Source organism: Hypanus sabinus, chromosome 15 (assembly GCF_030144855.1).
Source record: "Hypanus sabinus isolate sHypSab1 chromosome 15, sHypSab1.hap1, whole genome shotgun sequence".
Taxonomy (NCBI): Eukaryota; Metazoa; Chordata; class Chondrichthyes; order Myliobatiformes; family Dasyatidae; genus Hypanus; species Hypanus sabinus.
Genome location: NC_082720.1, coordinates 76917380 through 76936851, shown reverse-complemented (window position 1 = coordinate 76936851; position 19472 = coordinate 76917380). Strand labels below are relative to the sequence as shown.

At 40.7% G+C, this 19472-nt stretch overlaps 1 protein-coding gene across 1 annotated transcript in view; it reads left to right on the top strand.

Annotated features, from left to right (window-relative positions):
• The first annotated feature begins 207 nt into the window (after window positions 1–207).
• The window catches only part of sgcd (sarcoglycan, delta (dystrophin-associated glycoprotein)), a 368829-nt gene continuing 349564 nt past the window's right edge, over window positions 208–19472 (top strand). The window contains exon 1 of the mRNA XM_059990538.1: window positions 208–284. Within this exon, the coding sequence (XP_059846521.1) occupies window positions 276–284 (9 nt within the window). The 5' untranslated portion in view covers window positions 208–275. The remainder of the gene's footprint in view (window positions 285–19472) is intronic.

The following is a 19472-nucleotide window of genomic DNA, read 5'->3' as shown; positions in this document are numbered from 1 at the left end:
AACTGGTCTGAGTAGAAAACCATGAGCAAGCAGCCTATGGAAGAATTATACAAGACATTTGGTGGAGATTTATTGTAGAATTGTATTGTATAAATAATGTAAATTGAGAATAGCTCTGTTCTATATTCAGTTGGACTTCAGAGATAAAAAGACAGATGTAGGGAGAGAGTGGTGTAGTGAGCTATTATAGTCTCCTTTCCTTTCTAGGACTTCAGACTGAACCCAGCCCACAATGATAGGATGGAAGTTGTTTTGCAGAAGGGAATGATCCTCTGATGCTGAAGGTAAGATAGTTCATAAAGTGAGGAATAAAAAAAAGTTGATTAAAACGAGGATGTCAAGCAAAGGGGAAAAACTATTCCACCCTGAAGCAGAAAGACCTTGATCAGGTTGTAAAACAATTATTCACCTTTGGTTTCCTTTGTCAAAGAATTTTACTTTTTGATGGATCCTTCTATGATCAACTTTTAAGATTGTAACTTTTAATTCTTTTAACTTTGACTTAGAAGATAAAGTAGTGGACCAAATGTTAAACAAGCCATAAGACACAGACTATAGGCCCATTGAGTCTGCTCTGCAAACCTAAGAGAGTCAGCATTAGGATGCCTTCCATTAACATAGAGTTATTAATTTTGAGGTGAAAAAATTGCTTTGAGGTGGGACTACAAATAATTATGCATTATGTTTATTAAATGACACAATCATAAATTTGCAATGCATTCAAGATGCCAATTAGTTTAGTAATAGATTGTCATGTTTAATGACCTGGTAAAATAAAGATTGCTGTTGTGCGTGGTACATAGTATTTCTGGTTATGAATTAGTTTAATTAAAATGCCAAGCTCTTCACAAAATTTGGAGTCAAGCTGTTAAAAGTAACTGTTCTCTACATGCATGGTGCTGAATTTTAACTCTGCAAATGATTTCATAAATTAATTTTCAGAGGGTGATTTATGACTTAGTACATTTAGTAAATTTGTCACTCTTTCGACTTGGTTTGATGTAAGAAGACATTAATACTTATGAGTAGAATTTGCAATTTAGTATCAGCTGAAGTACCAATCGAGGAAATAATTCTGATGTTGGCTCACGTACGTTGACATTGCATGGGGACGGAAATATTGCATTGTCCTTTCAGAAGAAATTAGTTATGTGCCAGATTTAAATTGAGGTGAAAATAGAAACTTCCCAGTTGATTTACTTCCCTGTCCTCTGCTGGATTCCTTTTGTGTTTCATTCTTCATTTTCCAGTTGCATTCTTTATATAACACTACAAAGAGCAATAAGCACAAGGAATTAAGGAAGGATGCCACATGTACAAGAATGAAAAATAATCTGTCTTTCGTGAAATAATGCAATTAATTTACAAGCATATTGCAAATATAGTTATCAGTTGTAAGTGTCAGATATGAATTATTAATATTTATTTGATTTGTACTTTTATATTGGATCAAGTAATTGTTAAATTAGTCTGCTGATAAAATGCAGATTCTAATGCTGATCCAGAATTGATTTACTGGGATATACTGAGAGTGACTGGCAGGCTAACTCACATTTGATGTGGCTAGCAGAGCTGTTGCCTCATAGTCTTATAAAATAAGGTTCAGTCTTTAATTGATGCTGCTGTCTGTTCTTACTATGCACTTTCTCACTGTGTCTTTTCCCTAGATACTCCGGTTTCTTTCCTTATGTCAAAGAAGTGTGCATTGATGTTAATTGGCCACCATAAAATGCTACTAATGTAGTGGCAAATGGTAGAATCTGGGTGGAGTTGATGAGAATGTGGGGAAAATAGAATGAGATTAGTGAAAGTGGATGATAGATGGTCAATATGCCTTGGTGGAATAATGGGGCCTTTTTCCATTCTGTACGACTCCATGACCCTATCTTACTGTAGCTCTGAACAGGAAGCCCTATCAAATCCATCCAGTTTACATTTAGGTTTGTACCAATTGTGCATATGCCGTGCATAATTGCCCACGTAACTAAATCCTAATAAAAAGGAAGCTTTAGTTGAGGTAAACTGCTGTATTTTTTCTGTACCCTGTCCTACATGACTGCAACTGTTTTGGAATTAAAATATTTGAAATTTAGAAAAAGAAATGGTTGAAAAGCTCATGGTCGTTTTGAATGTTGAAAGTATAAAAGTGTTCATAAATATTTTAAGATATAACTTGTTTTATGCATTTATAATGACTGAGGTAGCTGAACACATTTACTGAGAAAATAATGAACTTATATCTGAATTTTTAGAGGAAATTATACTTCATGCATTGTAAGCAAAAGTTTTTCAAAAGTAGTACATATCTAAATTTCTGGAGAGTTGATAGAGCAAAGGGAGAAGGGATTACATTTAGTTTAGTGTTGATACTTGGCATGAATGCTTTGGGTTGTTTCCATGCTTTCATGCTGTGTCTCCCTATGAATCTAAGTTACTTGGGGACTGTGGGACTGTCTGTAACCAGAAAGGATCTGTGAACTATAGTGAAATATGTTTTCATTGATTGCAGCAGATTATTTATCATTTGGTTATGAGACAGAAAATCATTGGCCTGGATTTTGTATGGAATCACACAATGTTGTCAACCAGTTACTGACAATATCTGTGGAACTTCTGTGCTGATGTGGAAGCCACAATGTTGTTGGAAAGTGTGGCCTTTCTAAAGAGTATGTTTTGGCTTTGGACTCCTTGTGGAGTTCAACAGCAGTCTGTGAAATTTTAATAATTCCACAGCAACAATAATAGGAAGACTGTCCAAATTACCAGTGTCATCTTAAACTAGGTGAAGGAATAGGACTTTTATCCACTTGTAACGTTTTAAAATTTTTTAGAGCACTTACCCGTTTTAATTGTTATGAGTTTGTGTACATGTTAGCATTTTTAAATATGTATGAAGGGATGCATAAACATTGTGTTCCTGGTACCCTGGACAGTTTGCTATTCCAAATTGCGAACAATTCTGTTCAGCTGTTTTGAAGGCAAGACTTCTTTGGCTCCAACCTCCCCTCATTATTGTACCCCTCTGCCTCCACATTTTGTCTATTCTTTTCAATTATATCGATTCCAAAATTGAATTTTCTTCTCTCTCTATGATAGATATAGTAGCTATATACAGTCAGTGGTCGCTCTATTAGGGAGACTTGTACACAGCTCATTAATACAAATATGGAATCAGCCAATCATGTGGCAGCAACTCAGGCATAAAGTATGTAGACATGGTCAAGAGGTTTGGTTGTTGTTTAGGCCAATCATTAGAATGGGAAACAATATAATCTAAGTGACTTTAACCATGAAATAATTGTTGGCACCAGATGGGGTGGTTTGAGTATCTTGGAAGCTACTGATTTCTTGGGACTTCCATGCACAATAATCTCTAGAGTTTACAAAAATGGAAAAAAAAAAATCATCCAGTGAGTGGTGGTTCTGTAGGTGAAAGCACCTTGTTAAAGAGAGAGGTCAGAAGGGAATGGCCAGAAAAGCTACAGTAACGGAAACCACTACAACAGTGGTGTCCAGAAGAACATCTCTAAATGCACAACATGTTGAACCTGGAAGTGGATGGTCTACAGCAGCAGAAGACCACAGCAGGTTCCACTCCTGTAACCATTTTATTAAGTATCATCTAATCACAACTCGGGAATGATAGAATTATAGTTGGCACAGTAGCACAATGCTTTACAGTACCAGCAACCTGGGTTCAATTCCCACCACTGCCTGTAGCGAGTTTGTACATTCTCCCTGCGACCGCATGGTTTTCCTCCCACAGTCCAAAGATGTACCGGTTGGTAAATCACTTGTTCATTGTAAATTGTCCTATGATTACACTAAGATTAAATTGGGGATTGCTGGATGGCATGGCTCGAAGGGCCAGAAGGGCCTATTCTGTGCTGTATCTCAATAAATAAATAACTATAAGTGAACCAAACAAGAAAGGATGTAAAGCTTTGAAAACAGGTGTTAGATGCTCCACATATGATGGTAATTGACCAACATGAAATAGTTAAACATTAGGCTGAAAGATACCTCAGTCTTAATTAACTGATCATATCCAGTCAATGCTAAACTATAATCAACAAAGCCTAATGAAATATTTAAGTACGTAACTGCAATTTGGGGAAAGTTGTAGAATGCTTTAGTCAAAGCACATGTGAAGTATTGGTTCTGGGTTCTAAGGGAACAACTGTAACATTCATTGCCGGAGGCAACATAAAGAAAAGTCACAAGGCTGGATCCTATTACCCTACAATATTATCTGTGAAGCCATCAGAATCTCTGCAGGAATCATGAAGCAAAGATCCCATTGTTGTGAGAGCTCTGGATTTTTGCAGCATTTATAAACTGAGTTCTGGAAGGATGTGACTTCAAGCAAATTTATAATGAATGAGGGTCACAGGCAGAGTTGTTCGAACTTTGATTGCATTCTGAGACGGAGTGTTCTTTGTCATTTTTGCATCAAGTGGCCGTATCACTCATCTCCTGCTTTGATTTTGATTACCACTGCTCCTGTCCTCCAAGGCCAAGGTGAAGCCACAATAGTTTTCCAATGGTGCCTTGATTGAGTTCCCAGCTTCAGAATCAGGTTTGATATCACTGGCAAATGTTGTGATTTTTTTTTGCAGTAGCATTATATTGCTATACATAATAATGAAAAATATATAAATTACAATACATTTATATAAAAAAATAAATAAGTAGTGCAAAAAGAGAGGGAAAAATAGTGAGGTAGTGTTCGTGGGTTCATTTTCCATTGAGAAATCTAATGGTGGAGGGGAAGAAACTGCTCCTGAAATAATAAGTGTGTGTCTTTAGGCTCATGTACCTCATCCTTGATGGTAGCAATGAGAAGGGGGCATGTCTTGAGTGATGGGGGTCCTTAATGTTGGATGCCATCTACTTGAGGCATAGTCTTCTGAAGATGTCCTCGATGCTGGGAGGCTAATGCCCCTGTTGGAGCAGGCTGAGTTTAAAACTTGTTGCAGCTTTTCGAATCCTATACAGTGGCCCCTCCATACCAAATGGTGATGCAGCCATTTAGAATGCTCTCTATGGTACATCTGTAGAAACTTGTGAGTGTCTTTGGTTTCAAAACAAATCTCCTCAAACTCCTAATGAAATATAGCTGCTGTCATGTCTTTTTTATAATTGCATCAATGTGTTGGGCCCAGGATAGATCTTCAGAGATGTTGACACACATAAACTTGAAATAGCTCACTCTGCTGAAGGGTCTTTGCCCGAAACTGTACTCTTTTCCATAGATGCTGCCTGGCTGCTGAGATCCTCCAGTATTTTGTGTGAATTGCTCACCCTTTCCACTTCTGATGAGGACTAGTGTGTGTTCCCTCGATCTACCTTTCCTTGACTGGAAAATACTACAAAGTGTATTGGAGTCGGCTTAATCTATAATGGGTAAACCACAACCCCCATCATTGAGCATATCTACACAAAACACTGTCATAGGAAAGCACCATCCGTTATCATGGACGCCCACCACCCAGGCTGCTCCTATGTCTTATGGTCTTACGTACGAGCTCTCTTCTCATTGCTGCCATTAGGAAAAAGGTACAGGAGCCTCAGAATTCACAGTACCAGTTTCACAAACAGTTATTACCCCTCAACCATTAGGCTTTTGAACTAAAGAAGATATTTTTACACAACTTCACTTGCCCCATGATTTAAATGTTCCCATAATCTATGCACACACTTTCAGTGATTCTTATCTCATGTTCTCGATACTTCTTGTTTATTTATTTATTATTATTATTTCCTTCTTTTTGGATTTGAACAATTTGTTGTCTTTTGCACACTGGTAGACCACCCAAGTTGGTATAGTCTTTCACTGATTATATATAATTTGATTATAAATTTACTTTGAAGTCCACAGTCAGTTTCTTGATCTTACTGATGTTCAGTGCAAGGTTGTTTCAACACCATTCAACCAGCTGATCTCCTGTACAGCTCCTTGTCACCATCTGATAATGGTTGTGTCATCGGCAAATTTATAGATGGCATCTAAGCTGTGCCTAGCCACACAATCATGGGTGTAGTGAGAGTAGAGCAGTAGGCTAAGCACACATCCTTTAGGTGCGCTAGTCAGCAAAGAGGAGATGCTATTTTTGATCTGTACAGAAAGTGATCACCTAGTGATGAAGTCAAGGGAAGTACAGAAACCCATGTTTTGGAGCTTGTTGATTTGAAATGAGGGTACGGTTGTGTTGAACTCTGAACTGTAATCAATAATCAGTAGCCTGATACAGGCACTGCTATGTCCAGGTGATACAATGTTGAGTGGAGAGGAATGAGATTGCATCCACTGTAGACCTATTGCCAGTAGGCAAATTGCAGCAGAATCAGGTCCTTGATTAGGCAGGAGCTGATTCTAGCTGGGACCAATCTCTCAAAGCACCTCATTACAACAGATGTGAGTGCTACTGAGCAATAGTCTTTGAGGTAGTTCACTCTGCTCTTCTTGGACACTGGTATGATAGTTGCCCTGCCCTTTTGAAACGGGTGGGAACCTCCAGCTGCAGCAGTAAGAGGTAGAAGATGTCTTTGAGCCCTCTGCCCATTGGCACAGGTTTTCAGAACCCTACTACATGCACCATTCCTTGAAAAAGGTTCACCTTCTTGAAAGGCGTTCTGATGTTGGCCTTGGAGACAGAGATCACAAGGTCACCAGATTTTGCAGGGATTTGTACAGGTGTAGTTTTATTCTCCCTTTCAAAGTGTGCATAAAGGCATTGAGCTCATCTGAGAGTGAAGCATCATGGCCATTCAGGATGTTAGGTTTCACTTTGGAGGAAGCAATGGGCTGCAAACCCTACCAGAGCTGATGTGCATTTTGGAATAACGATTGGAGTAGTTATATACTCTTAAAATAGTCCTACCTGGACTTCTTGTATCTCACTGAATCACTGGTCCTGAATGTCATAGATCTAACCAACAACAGGCTACAAATCTTTTGGTTCAACCATGGCTTTTGGTTTGGGTATATCCAGTATGTTCTCAAAGGCACACACACATCCACACAGGTCTTGATAAAGTTGGTGACAACTGTGGCATATTCAGTCAGATTCAAAGATGAACCCTGAATATTGTCCAACTCAAAGCAGCCCTAGATACATTCCTCCACCTCCCTTGACCATACCTCTTGGTCATCACCACTAGTGGTGTGGTCTTTAGTCTTTGCCTACAGTATAAGTGATTGAATTTTCCAAGGTGCAGGCATGGGATGTCACGGTAAATATTCAAACAGCATGTTTAGTGAACCTTTTGTTGACTTTGTGATTTCTGTCAAAACAGACAAATTTGAAGGAGCAGAATCTAACAGGGTTCCTTGAATCCTTCATGGCAAGTATGGTGCAGCAGTAGGTGGTGGGGGGGGGCATTAGAGAGTAGAGGGTTCATAGTGAAGTTCCCATGGATTGATTGGAGTAGGTTATGGCATGTTACAGTATGTCAATTGATATGTTGTTGGGTTGGAGATATCTGATATTTAACAAGTAAGCCATTGATTTGGACTTGACTTAAGGTACTACCTTATGAATGAATTCAACTGCATATCATTGGGTTTAGAGTGACAGCTTGTTAACCACCAGAGGGCAATATTCTGTGGAGCGTTATACGTGCATGACCTTCTTAATTAGAATATCATTTATTGAAAATATTTCTATTGACATTATTAATTAAATGAATGAAAGACAAGAAAAGACCTCCCAGTCAATAGGTCAACCTCCTGTGAAGTATAAACAGCCACAACTGGACAAATCATTGTCATTTGCAGCATTGTTCCCAGCATTATAAAAGTGACACAATTTCCCAGTGGCTTACCATTCCTTGCTATCCTGGTTACCTCCTTCTTCGCCGTTTATTAAAAAGCTATGAAATATTCAGCCAGCCTCAAGATTGACACAGTTATTAGAGTATATGCTAATCATTGGCTAAATACCAAACTTGCAGATTTGTGAAAAGCAATAACTGTTTAAAAGCAATATCACTCAAATGTCTTAACCCAAAGTGCTCAGCTCTTCTCAGCCTTTAACAAGGTTTCCTCGCTAACAAGGTTCTCCCTGTAGGAATTCAGCAGACGTGAAGGAGACTGTTGTTGTTCCCTTGGAGACCTTCGCTGGTCTTGTGCATGCAATATTAACAAACAGTAGCCCTTGTGTAGCTGAGTTCAGCTGAGTTTTACGAAATGTCTGACAAAAAAAAAATCTCAGGATTTAAGTTCTCATGGCAAATAAATTTACTGAAATGTAATTTGCTTTTTTTCCTGAGCAATTTCTGATTTGAAGAAACCAATAATATTACTCAATCACATCACAAGCTGTTCTGTTTTACTTGTTCAAAATCAGGTATTTTGCAGATAAGCTACTCAGTGTCTCTTTAATTCTGTAAATATTTTTAAATATCAATCTCTTTGCCTCACCTTGGTTTCAGGAAGATTATCCTCATTCACATCCATAGCTGTTATCAGTGGTATGTTGCTTATTATGAAGGTTCATTCGGATTAACATACATTAACATTATCAACATCTTTTGTGAAAAAGGCCCCAAAGTAGTGGTCACCAACCCGTTGATTGCGATCGACTGGTCGATCTTTGAGACTTACCCAGTAGATCCCAAGGAAAAAAGAAAAATGAAGACACAAATACTGTTGAGAGATTGTTTCTGGGTTGCGGGGTTTTAGTTCCGTTCTTTCTGCCCAGTGTGCATGCGTGTAGCTCCCCCACACTACACAGTGTAACTCAGTGGTCCCCAACCATCGGGCCGCGAGGAAACAATACAAGTCAGCTGCACCTTTCCTCATTCCCTGTCACGCCCACTGTTGAAGTTGAATATACTCGAGGTCACCAGTCACTTAACCGCAGTGATACCCTTGTGCCAGGGATTACTGGCCACCTCGTGCGGCCAGCAGGAAATGCTGTTGCTACTGGCCTGGAGCACGGACAGATGGGCGCCGCCTCTAAAACTGTTCACCGCACCGAATGTTCGTGGGGAGCACAGTGCTAAAGTATTCACAGACGGCCTAATTCGCGCTCAGAGTTCCCTAAGTATCAGAGCAGCTACTGTGCTGCGATCTACCGAAGCAAACCTGCCGGCCAATAGATCCTACCGGGAGGGGCGTGCCTGCACCCTGTCACACTCCTCGCTCAGTCGGTCACTCTCTCTGGACTGCGACCACTGCGGCCCCGGCACGGGGACCTCTGGCCCTGACCTTGTCCTCTCATCCCATCCACGACCAACTGCAGCTGGGCAAGGCATCTGGCGGTGGGCGGGTGGGAGGCTGGAGTTCGGGCCCGGAGGCTGTCTCATGAGGCAATGAAGCCCTCAGAAGTGCTTCGGTACCCTGAGTCCAAGCACCCTGTGCTTAAAGACAAACCCGTTGAGTTTTGTGAGTGGAAAAAACATGAGCAAGCGGGACACAAGTGCCGAGAGCCGCATAAACTAAATTGCGGAATAGATTGGACATAAGGAACCTGCTTCGAGTATCGCTGTATGCCGGTTGTGTTTAACACCGCCCCCCCCCCCCACCGCCGTTGGCCGGTCCACAAGAGTATTGTCAATATTAAACCGGTCCACAGTGCAAAAAAGGGTGGGTACCTCTGGTGTCTATACATTTTTCTACTTCCGGGTTGTGGGGTTTTACTTCCGGTCTTTTCTGCCCTGGTGTGCATGCGTGTAACTAATGGATCTGCTATCAATCTCGCCTTTCACTAAGGCCGAGGTAGGGGATCTTGAGCTTAAAAAGGTTGGTGACCACTACCCTGAAGTATCAACCAATTAAGCTCAGGATGTTCTTTCACAATGCTTCAATATTGCACTCTGCCTGCCATATTTGTCCAAAGGCATTGGTAAAGAATGACCACCTGCATGAAGCGGTAGAGAACTGAAGACATCAATGGAAACCCCAGTAGCTTGAGTCCCTGCTTAGGTATAAGACTCGGTATGGCTTCATGCAGGAAATAGTCAATTTTGAGCCGTTAGTAATGACAGGTTTGGTGATGCATTTTTATTTTGCTGCAAGGACAAGGCCGTTACCCCAAGAAAATATTCTTTGACTGAACTATTGTACCAATTATTGCTTCCAATTACGTATCAATTCCACACTGGTTTACAGCCAAGAACCTACTTTGAAGACCAGTGAAGATCCCACTTTGGAAGACTGATGAAATACATTTTATAACGTTGTAGCATCCTTTCATGCCGTGAGTTTTGAAATGTATTATTGTAGTTCCAAAGCTCAAGCAACAAATAGTGTTCTATGGAAATGGGGAACTACATCATGTTCAGTTCCTGCACAGCATCATCTGGGTCTGGAACCGAGGAATGCAATAGAAGGGTTGCTTCAGTGAAGGAATGGCATTCATCACAAAAATGAGCCTTCCAAGGAGGATTTTTCTACTTGACTAGGTTTCAAAAGAACAAGAACCAATGCAAAAAAATGCAGTAAGTGCAATCTATAGAACAAGAAAAAACTGTTTATCACAAATGCCTGATTGTTGTTACAATAGCTTTTGAAGCTTCTAAATGGTGCCTGGCAATTCTAGCCTTAAAGAGGTTGGGAAAGTAAAATGCAAACAAAGCAAGCAATCTGTTAGAACTTACTTTTAGCTACACTCAGATAATATTCCAGTGCTTTGGATCATCATGTTTCCAGTCTTCTGCTTGGATTCAGCACCTCAGGTTCTCATCTGCTCTCACCCGCCCTCTGTGGGGCATGGAGTACAGAATGAGTTGACCTCTTTCGCCAGCCACAAAGCCCGCACATCTGCTGAGGCAGAGTGGCATTATCATCTCATGTACCCCAGAACATACTTCGACAACCATTAACAAATAAAAAGCTTTTTACCTGGTTTTAAATCTGTCAAAACTATTCAAGTTGGTGTTAATAATTAAATAAAATAAAAATCGATATTAATTTAATTAATACACCATAAAAATAAAAAGCTAATTAACAGTATAACAAGTAATGTACTTACCTTCAGCTATCCTTTTCTACAGGAACCCTCAGGTGTAGATCTGAAAGCCAGGTTTTCTTATTTATTAATTTTCTTTAATTGTTTTCTGGGACCTAGGCATCATTTTCAGGGTATATTTATTATGCACCTTTAATTGAACATGTTTATGATGAGACTCTGCAGTCTTTCTGGTGACCAAGTTCTCACAGTGCCATCGGATAGGGTGTTCTGCAATTTAGACTGAGCCGTGATAAAGGATTAGCAATGTATTTCCTGACAATTGTATGTCATATTGGAAAGAACATTGCAAGTGATGGTGTTCTCCTACACCTGCCACCCTCCTCCTTCTTGGTGATCGTAGGCTTGGGAGGTGCAGTGCATTAGCCCTGGAACAAATGAATGTTTCTGGCAGTGAATGGGATAGCAGTCAAACGGGCTGCCCTAGCTTTGATGGTGTCAGGTTTCTTGAGAATTGGCGGAGTTACAGTTATCCAGGCAAATGGAGAATATGCCATTACAGTCCTGACATGCATTGTAGATGATGGGAGTTTCACTCATTGAAGGTTAAATATCCACTGCAATGCTCTTGTAGGCACAGTATTTATGGGGCTGGTCCAATCATGTGGCCAATCAGTGATCATCCCTAGATGTTAATGGTAATTCCACTGAATGTCAAAAATAAGTGGTTGGGCCGCCTTTTCTTGGAAATAGCCATTGCCTAGTATTTTTATGGTATGGTTGTTACCTGCCATTTTTCAGCCAGTGACCAAATTTTCACAAGGTCCTGCTCCATGCAAGTATGGACTACTTCATTTGCTGTGGATATAAAGTGCATCTGGACCCTTCAACACTGGAGTCAGGATGTTCAGTTTGATGCTTCAATGCTTGATTTCCAGGACTTTCACATGGTGCTAGTTATTCGTGGCTCTTTAGCCCTTTACCTTTGCCATATATCACCTACCAGCTTCTCACTTCATCCCCCATACCCCACCCATCTACCTTCCTCCTCACCTGGCTTCACCTATCACCTTCCAGCTTGTCCTCCTTCCCACCCTCCACCTTCTTATTCTGGTTTCTTCCCCTTCCCTTCCAGTCCTGATAAACGGTCTCAACCCAAAACATCGATTATTTCTTCCTTTCCACGGATGCTGTCTGACATGCTGAGTTCCTCAGGTATTTTGTCTGTGTTTCTCTGGATTTCCAGCATCTGCAGAATCTCCTGTGTTGATGGATAGAACAGTACATGGAACTATGACACTGGGGCCGTTACAGAAATTTCGGTGTGAGAAGGGCAGCAACGGCTGCTGGATTTTCCTGGGTTTAGATGTTTCAAAAGGGACAGGGAAGGAGATAAAGGAGGTGTGGAGTTGCATTCCTAATCAGAGATAGTATCACAGCTGCAGAAAGGAGGAATTGTCTACTAGGTCATTGAAGGGAGCAATCACACTACTGGGAGTATTCTATAGATCCCCCAATAGTAACAAAGTTCAAAATTCAGGGTATTGTGATGAGCATTTGGTCCATAATGACAGATGAGGAAGCTCTTACTCACAACGGTTTTATCGTGATAAACACAAAACAGACTGGGCACCATGACCCAGAGAGTGAACCTAACCAGTCTCACACCAACAGGGGAGGTGACCATCACACACCCTGGTTACAGTTAGGGTGACCCACAAATACACAAGCAAATTGTTGTATAACCCAAGCTAAGGTGTAATAATAAATGAACTGGAACTTCCCACCATAGTCCCATAGAAGCATTTTAACACAAGAACAATAAACAGTACTGGTCATTTGAAATGCAGGGGCGGGCTTTTGACCATGCCCCCACCCAGAACGTCACACTATATTTATTATCAATATATCAGTTACACAGCTTTGAGATTTGGCTGCTTACAGGCAGCCACAAAACAAGAAACCTGAAAGAACCCAGTTTTTAAAAAGACCAACACCCAATGTGCAGAGAGAGAGAAAAAAACAAAACATGCAAACAGTAAAAGCAAGTATTCAGAATGAAAGTGAGTCCATCAATCTGACGCTCAGAGCAGGCCCACAGCCTTGGCCTCAGTTCTTCACACAGCAGGGCAAATAGTCGCAAAGCTCACAGACATGAAGCTAGGAGCAGCTGGAGCAGGAAGCAACTTCAGCCTCAGTGTAGCAGCAAGCAGAACCAGTCCAACCCTCATGTCCGGTCCTGACACCCTACCTTTTCAGTCCATCTGGCCTGATGTTTAAATTGTCCATACACTGGGTCACCCCCTGTACTCGAGCCCAGGCCCCGTCACATCAACATGATTTGGGTCTGGACCCCGTTGCCATGTTCCAGCCCGTACCAGATCTTTCCAAATCAGCCCAGCACCAAGATCAGTCCAACCTTGTTCCTGGTTTAGGGGATGGGCACTGAAACTGCTCCGCTCCACTCACTCCAGCTCCATCTTCAAATACGACTCCATCTCAAACATGACTCGACCTCGGTCCGACTTTGCATTGTACCTGCATGCCTCGACCTTCGAGCAGCCCCTCCTTCACTTGCCTCTTCATTGTTTGCGGTGATGGTTCAGCACTAAAACAGAGACACCGAGGAGCAGATATTGGAAAGGTGTAAAAGTAGTAAGGTTGTGTGATGGCTTACCTAAAATTGATAGGCACCTCTGCAGTGCAAAAGATGTAGAACAGGAGGATGCCTAGAGTAGGGGTAGGACCAAATAGGGATAGAAGAGAAAACACGTGCCTGGAGTTGGGGGAGGTAGGAGAGGTATTAAGCAGTGAAAGTGATCTGGACAAATCTGAGGACAGTGTAAAACAGGCTGTTATGTTTGAACATGTTAATGTTAAGAAAGAGTTATGTTAGAACGTTTGAAAAACATTAGTATATATAAGACCCCAGGCCAGACTGGATTTACCGCAGTTTTCTATGGGAAGTGAGGGAATAGTTTGCTGCACATTTGGCAGTGATTTTGCATCCTCACTGGCCACAAGAGTAGTACCAGATTGGAGTGTGCCAGATGTTATTCCTTTATTCAAGAAAGTAATAGGAATAACCCTGGGAATTACAAGCCAGTGAGTCATACGTCAGTGGTGGGTAAAATACTGAAAAAAAATCTTAGAGACTGAATATATGAGCGTTTAGAGAAGCAGTTTGAAGCAGGTCATGCCTCATGAGCCAGGTTGAATTCTCTGAGGTTGAGGATAGAGCAGTGTCTATACTGTATGTGGATTCTACTGAAACATTTGACAAGGTTTCCAATGGTTCTCAATGGTCAGTCAAATTTGAAGGCAGAGTCTAAGGGTAATGGTAAGATACTTAACAGTGTGGATGAACAGAGGATCTTGGGGGTCCATGTACATAGATCCCTCAAAGTTGCTGTGCAAATTAATAAGGTGGTTAAGAAGGCATACAGAGTGTTCATTAGAAGATTGTTGTCAAAAGCTGCGAGGAACTGTTGCAGCTCTATTAAACTCTGGTTAGATCACACGGAGTATTGTGCTAAGTTCTGATCACCTCATATTAGGAAGGATGCGGAAGCTTTAGAGAAGATGCAGAGGAGATTTACTAGGATGATGTCTGGATTAGAACATATGCCTTATGGGGATAGGTTGAGCAACCTAGGGCTTTTCTATTTGGTGAGAAGGAAAAAGAGATGTGGCTTTGATAGAAGTGTACAAGATAATAAGAGGCATAAATAGAGTAGACAGGCAGAGACATTCTCCCTGGGTGGAAATGACTAATTACAAGGGGTCATCATTTTAAGGAGAAAAGCATGGTGGTGGGGGGGGGTTGGGATGTCAGAGATAGGTTTTTTTTTTACACAGAGAGTGATAGGTGTGTGAAACACTCTGCCATGGATGATGGTAGAGAAACATACATTTGGGACATTTAAGAGACTCTTAGATGGGCACATTCGTGAAAGAAAAATAGAAGTCTAAGTGGGAGGGAAGGGTTAGGTTTACCTTAGAGTAGGTTAGAAAGTCAGCACAAAATTGTGGGTCAAAAAGTCTGTATTCTATACTGTGCAATGTTCTATGTTCAATATACTGTCAAAGAAAAGTGAAGCAGTGCTACAGGCCAAAAATTGAAGCTCAGTAGAACATATCACATTGATTGTTTCAAAGTTTGATGTGATTGTAAGGATTTGCAATTCAAGTACACAGCAAGCACCTATTGTGACCGGGAGAGGTCGGGACAAATATATTAGGCGACGACATCTTCTACAGAATATAGTTAAAGATACTGCATTACAAGAGAGGGGTGAAGGATTTGGAGCAGGTTCTGTAAAGGTTTTCCAGGATATTGTCTAGATTAAAGGCTATTAACTAAAAGGAGAGGATGAGCAGACTTGGACTGTTTTCTCTGGAGCAGCAGAAGCTGATGGAGTGACCTAATAGAATTATGAAAGGCATAATATCGGAGTCTTTTTCCCAGGGCTGGAAGGTCAAATGCTTTAAGGAAGATGAGGCAAGCTTAAAGGAATTGTGTAACGCAGTTTTTTTTGTGTGGCGAGTGCTAGCAATCCAGAATGTGCTGCCAGGAAAAGTCATGGAAGTAAATATGATAGAACCTTTCAAAGGCATTTGATAGGCACATCAATGGACAGAGAAAGAAGAGATATAGATCATGTGAAGGCAAATGTGTAGGGGGCCTGTTCCTGTTCTGTGGAAGGACTTATAAAAAAGGCCTTCAAGTTTCCGGTTGGTTGCATATTTAATTATGTGTAAATTGGCTAAAATCAGTGAGATTGCTATAAATAGTCATGGAATTTTAAGCACAACTGGTATTCCACACAATCCATTTCACTGCTCATGGAATCTTAGTCTTGGAAATGGCCATGGACCCAGAGACAATAAATCAGCAGTGGGACTTTCCACTATTCATTTGCTTGCTGGCTTCACAGGAGACTATAAACCTCAGCTGTATCTCATGGGTACAGCAATATAAGACAGCTTTGAATAGATTTTGGAAATTCAAAAAAAAACTGATTGTGATCTGACTGACTAAAATATTTGTTTGTATTTTTTTTAAAAATGCATCCGTGACCTTTATTAATTAAACTGTACCAGTTTCAGGCTCTTAAATTATCAAGGAACATAAAAAAAGCTAATTTAAAAGAAACTGTTCTAGAAATTTAATCCTGCAGGAAAAAGAATTTTTTTTTTTTAAAAACACACCTGTATTTAAGCAATTCCTGTTTGCATATTTACACTTAAACAGGTACCTAAACATCCCTTCCAGGTGGGGCAAAGATAACATGCATCTCTTCCGACCTGTCTGTTGCATTTAGCAATTGTAATATGGTCTTCCCTACATCAGTAAGACCAAATATAGACTAGTAGATAATTTTTCAGAGGTCTTACATTCTACTTTGGTCTCTTCTGTTTTGATTCAACTCCTTATCCTCTCCCTCACCTGGTTCCATGTGCCCTTCCTCCCTTCCTTTTCTGATTCTACATTTCACCTTTTCCCCCTGCACCAATACATACCCCTTTCCGTCATTCACAGGGTTCCATCTGCCCATCAAGTCTGATGATCCCTCCTCCACCCTACTCATCTGGTTCCACCTATTATTTACCAGCCTCTGTCTCATCCCCTCTCCCCCTTCAATGCACTGGCTATCTTCTCTCTACAATCTTGGTGCTGGTGCAGAGTTTTGACATGCAACATTGACCACCTCTTTGCCTCCACAGAGTTGTATTCCTACAGCAATTTTGTTTTGAAAGTATTCCGTTGTTCCTCAACTGTCCTACAAAATAGCCTGTGCTCCCAATTCACATTAACCAACCCCTCACTCATTCTGTTGTAGTCTCCCTTGTTCAAGCATAATACACTAGTTTTAGATCTAACTATTTCATCCTTCATATGTATGCGAAATTCAATCATATTATGATCCCTCTTTCCAAGAGGATCCCTGGCTACAAGATTGTTAATCTTAACTGTCTCATTGCACAGGACACAGCATTTTCCCTTGTAGGTTCACTAACATGCTGCTCAAGAAAGCCACCACGGATGAAGTTCTCCTCAAGACTTCCTTGACCAACCTGATTCACCCAACCTGTGTGGAAGTTAAAATCCCCCATGAAACTGCCATTCCTTTCCACCTCTGCCACTGCAATATTTTTATTAGGTGGCTTATAGACAACTCCCACCAGTGATTGTTTTCCCTCTACTATTCTGGATCTCTACCCAGATGGACTCGACATTCTACTCCGTAGATCTTATATCATCTCTCACAATCACCCCGATCTCATCCTTAATTAAGAGCACCACCCCACCTCCTCTGCCTTCCTGCCTATCTTCCCATATTACCTGATAGCCTTGGATATTTAATTCCCAGTCATCTCCACTTTGCAACCAGGTTTCTGTAATGGCCTCTAAATCATATGCCTTGGTACTGATCTGTGCCACAAGTTCACTAACCTTGTGTCTAATACTATGGGCATTTAGATAAAGTGCCCTTATACTTATTGTCCTTTTAGAATCTAGTGACCTATGTGATTTTTGCTTTTTACTTTTATGCACTCTACTCTTTCTCTTTTCTTCACTAACTCTAGCTTTGGTCTCTGCATCACTTCCCTCTTCTTTTCTGTGGGTTGCTATCCCCCTGCTATATTAGTTTAAAATCTCCCCAACACCAAAAGCAAACAATCTCCCCAGGGCATTGATACTGGCCCTGCCCAGATGTAAACCGTCTGGACGGTACTGGTCCCACCTCTCCCAGAAGCGGTTTCAATGCCCCAAGAGTCTGAAACCCTCCCTCCTGCACCACCACTCAAGGCACATATTCATTCTAGCTATCCTGCTGTTCCAACTCTGACTAACACATGGTACTGGTAATAATCCCGAAATGATTACCTTTAAGGTCCTACTCTTTAATTTGTCCCTAGCTCCCTAAATTCAGCTTGTAGGACCTCATCTCACTTTCCTCCTATATTGCTACAGCTGGCTACTCACCCTCCCCTTTCAGAATGCCCTGCAGCCTCTCTGAGTTTTCTGTTCCAGATTCTGGTATCTGCAGTCTATTGGGAATTCATTAGTGTTTTGTGTCTATATTGAAAATGGAGATTTCCTTCCCTTCTTTTCTTTCCCCCAGTTTTAGTGTTGAGAGATTTTGTGTAGGTCAATTGTAATCATAACCAACAAACTGCTGATTCATTTTGTGGGAGATTGAGCAGTTTCACCAGATTATTTGACCGTACTTGACCCTACTGTTAAAGACACAGTAGACAATGTTCCCTAGTTAACTCAATGCTGGCAGTGAGTTAATCTGGGGAACACGAGTGAATCTGCAGATGCTGGAAATAAATAAAAACACAAAATGCTGGCAGAACTCAGCAGGCCAGACAGCATCTATGGAAGGAGGTAGTGACGACGTTTCGGGCCGAAACCCTTCATCACCCTCCTGATGAAGGGTTTTGGCCCGAAACATCGTCACTACCTCCTTCAATAGATGCTGTCTGGCCTGCTGAGTTCTGCCAGCATTTTGTGTTTTTAGTTAATCTGGGGATTTTTGTTGTCGAACATACAGAGGATATGCTGGAGGAGCTCAGCAATTCAAGCTGCATCAACAAGGAGGAATGAACAGTCAATGTTTTGGACCAAGACCCTTCATTAGCACTCATTTTCCTTATCCACATGATGCAAAGCACATCATGAGGCAGTGACAATTTGGGAATGTCTTTGAAAAGTGATTATTACTTTCATTAACATATGTCTGTGTGCAGCAGTTTGTGTCCTGTGAGTGTTGATGTGTTTGTCATGCAAGAATTTCTTGTGGTGCTATATCACAGATAAAATTATGTATTATAAAGGAATTTACATTCTTTAGTTCTCTTGCATATTTTGGAACAGATTTGATAATCATTAACGTGCTCATTTAATCCCACTGAGATGATGAGTTGATATGGGAAGAATTAGCTCTGTGCTTTTGAGCTGCCTAAGAATTTGCCTTGTTCAATAAAATATGTGTGTTAATGTACATCAGTTCACTGATGGAATCTTGATGTGTTTGTATTTTATCTATGTAAAAAGACAGTGATGAGGTAAACTAATATTTGATAGACAAGACAGAAACAATGGAACTCTGTTATGTGTCTGGCAGTGAAAAAGCTGTCTAATCCCACTTACCACACACCAAATATTTTTTGTGTTTCTACTAATACCTTACAAATTGTTCATTTATTTATTCATTCTGGCTATCCCAGGTGTTATTATGGATCCTCTGTTGCCCCAGTACTCTGTGCCTTGCTAGAAGGTATTCTTAAGACATCCACATTCTTGTAAGGCTGGAATCATCTATAAACCAGAACAAATAAGTACTGTAGTTTATCCTGAAGGGCATTAATGAAGCAGATTGTATTTTTACTACAATCCAGTTGCTTCATCATTACTGACACTAGCATTAGCTTTTAATGTTAGATTAATTCAGACACTTAGATTTAAATTCCCCAGTTATCATACTGAATTAGAATTTGATATCCAGATAAATAGTTTACTTGTATCTAATCCATTTATACTCC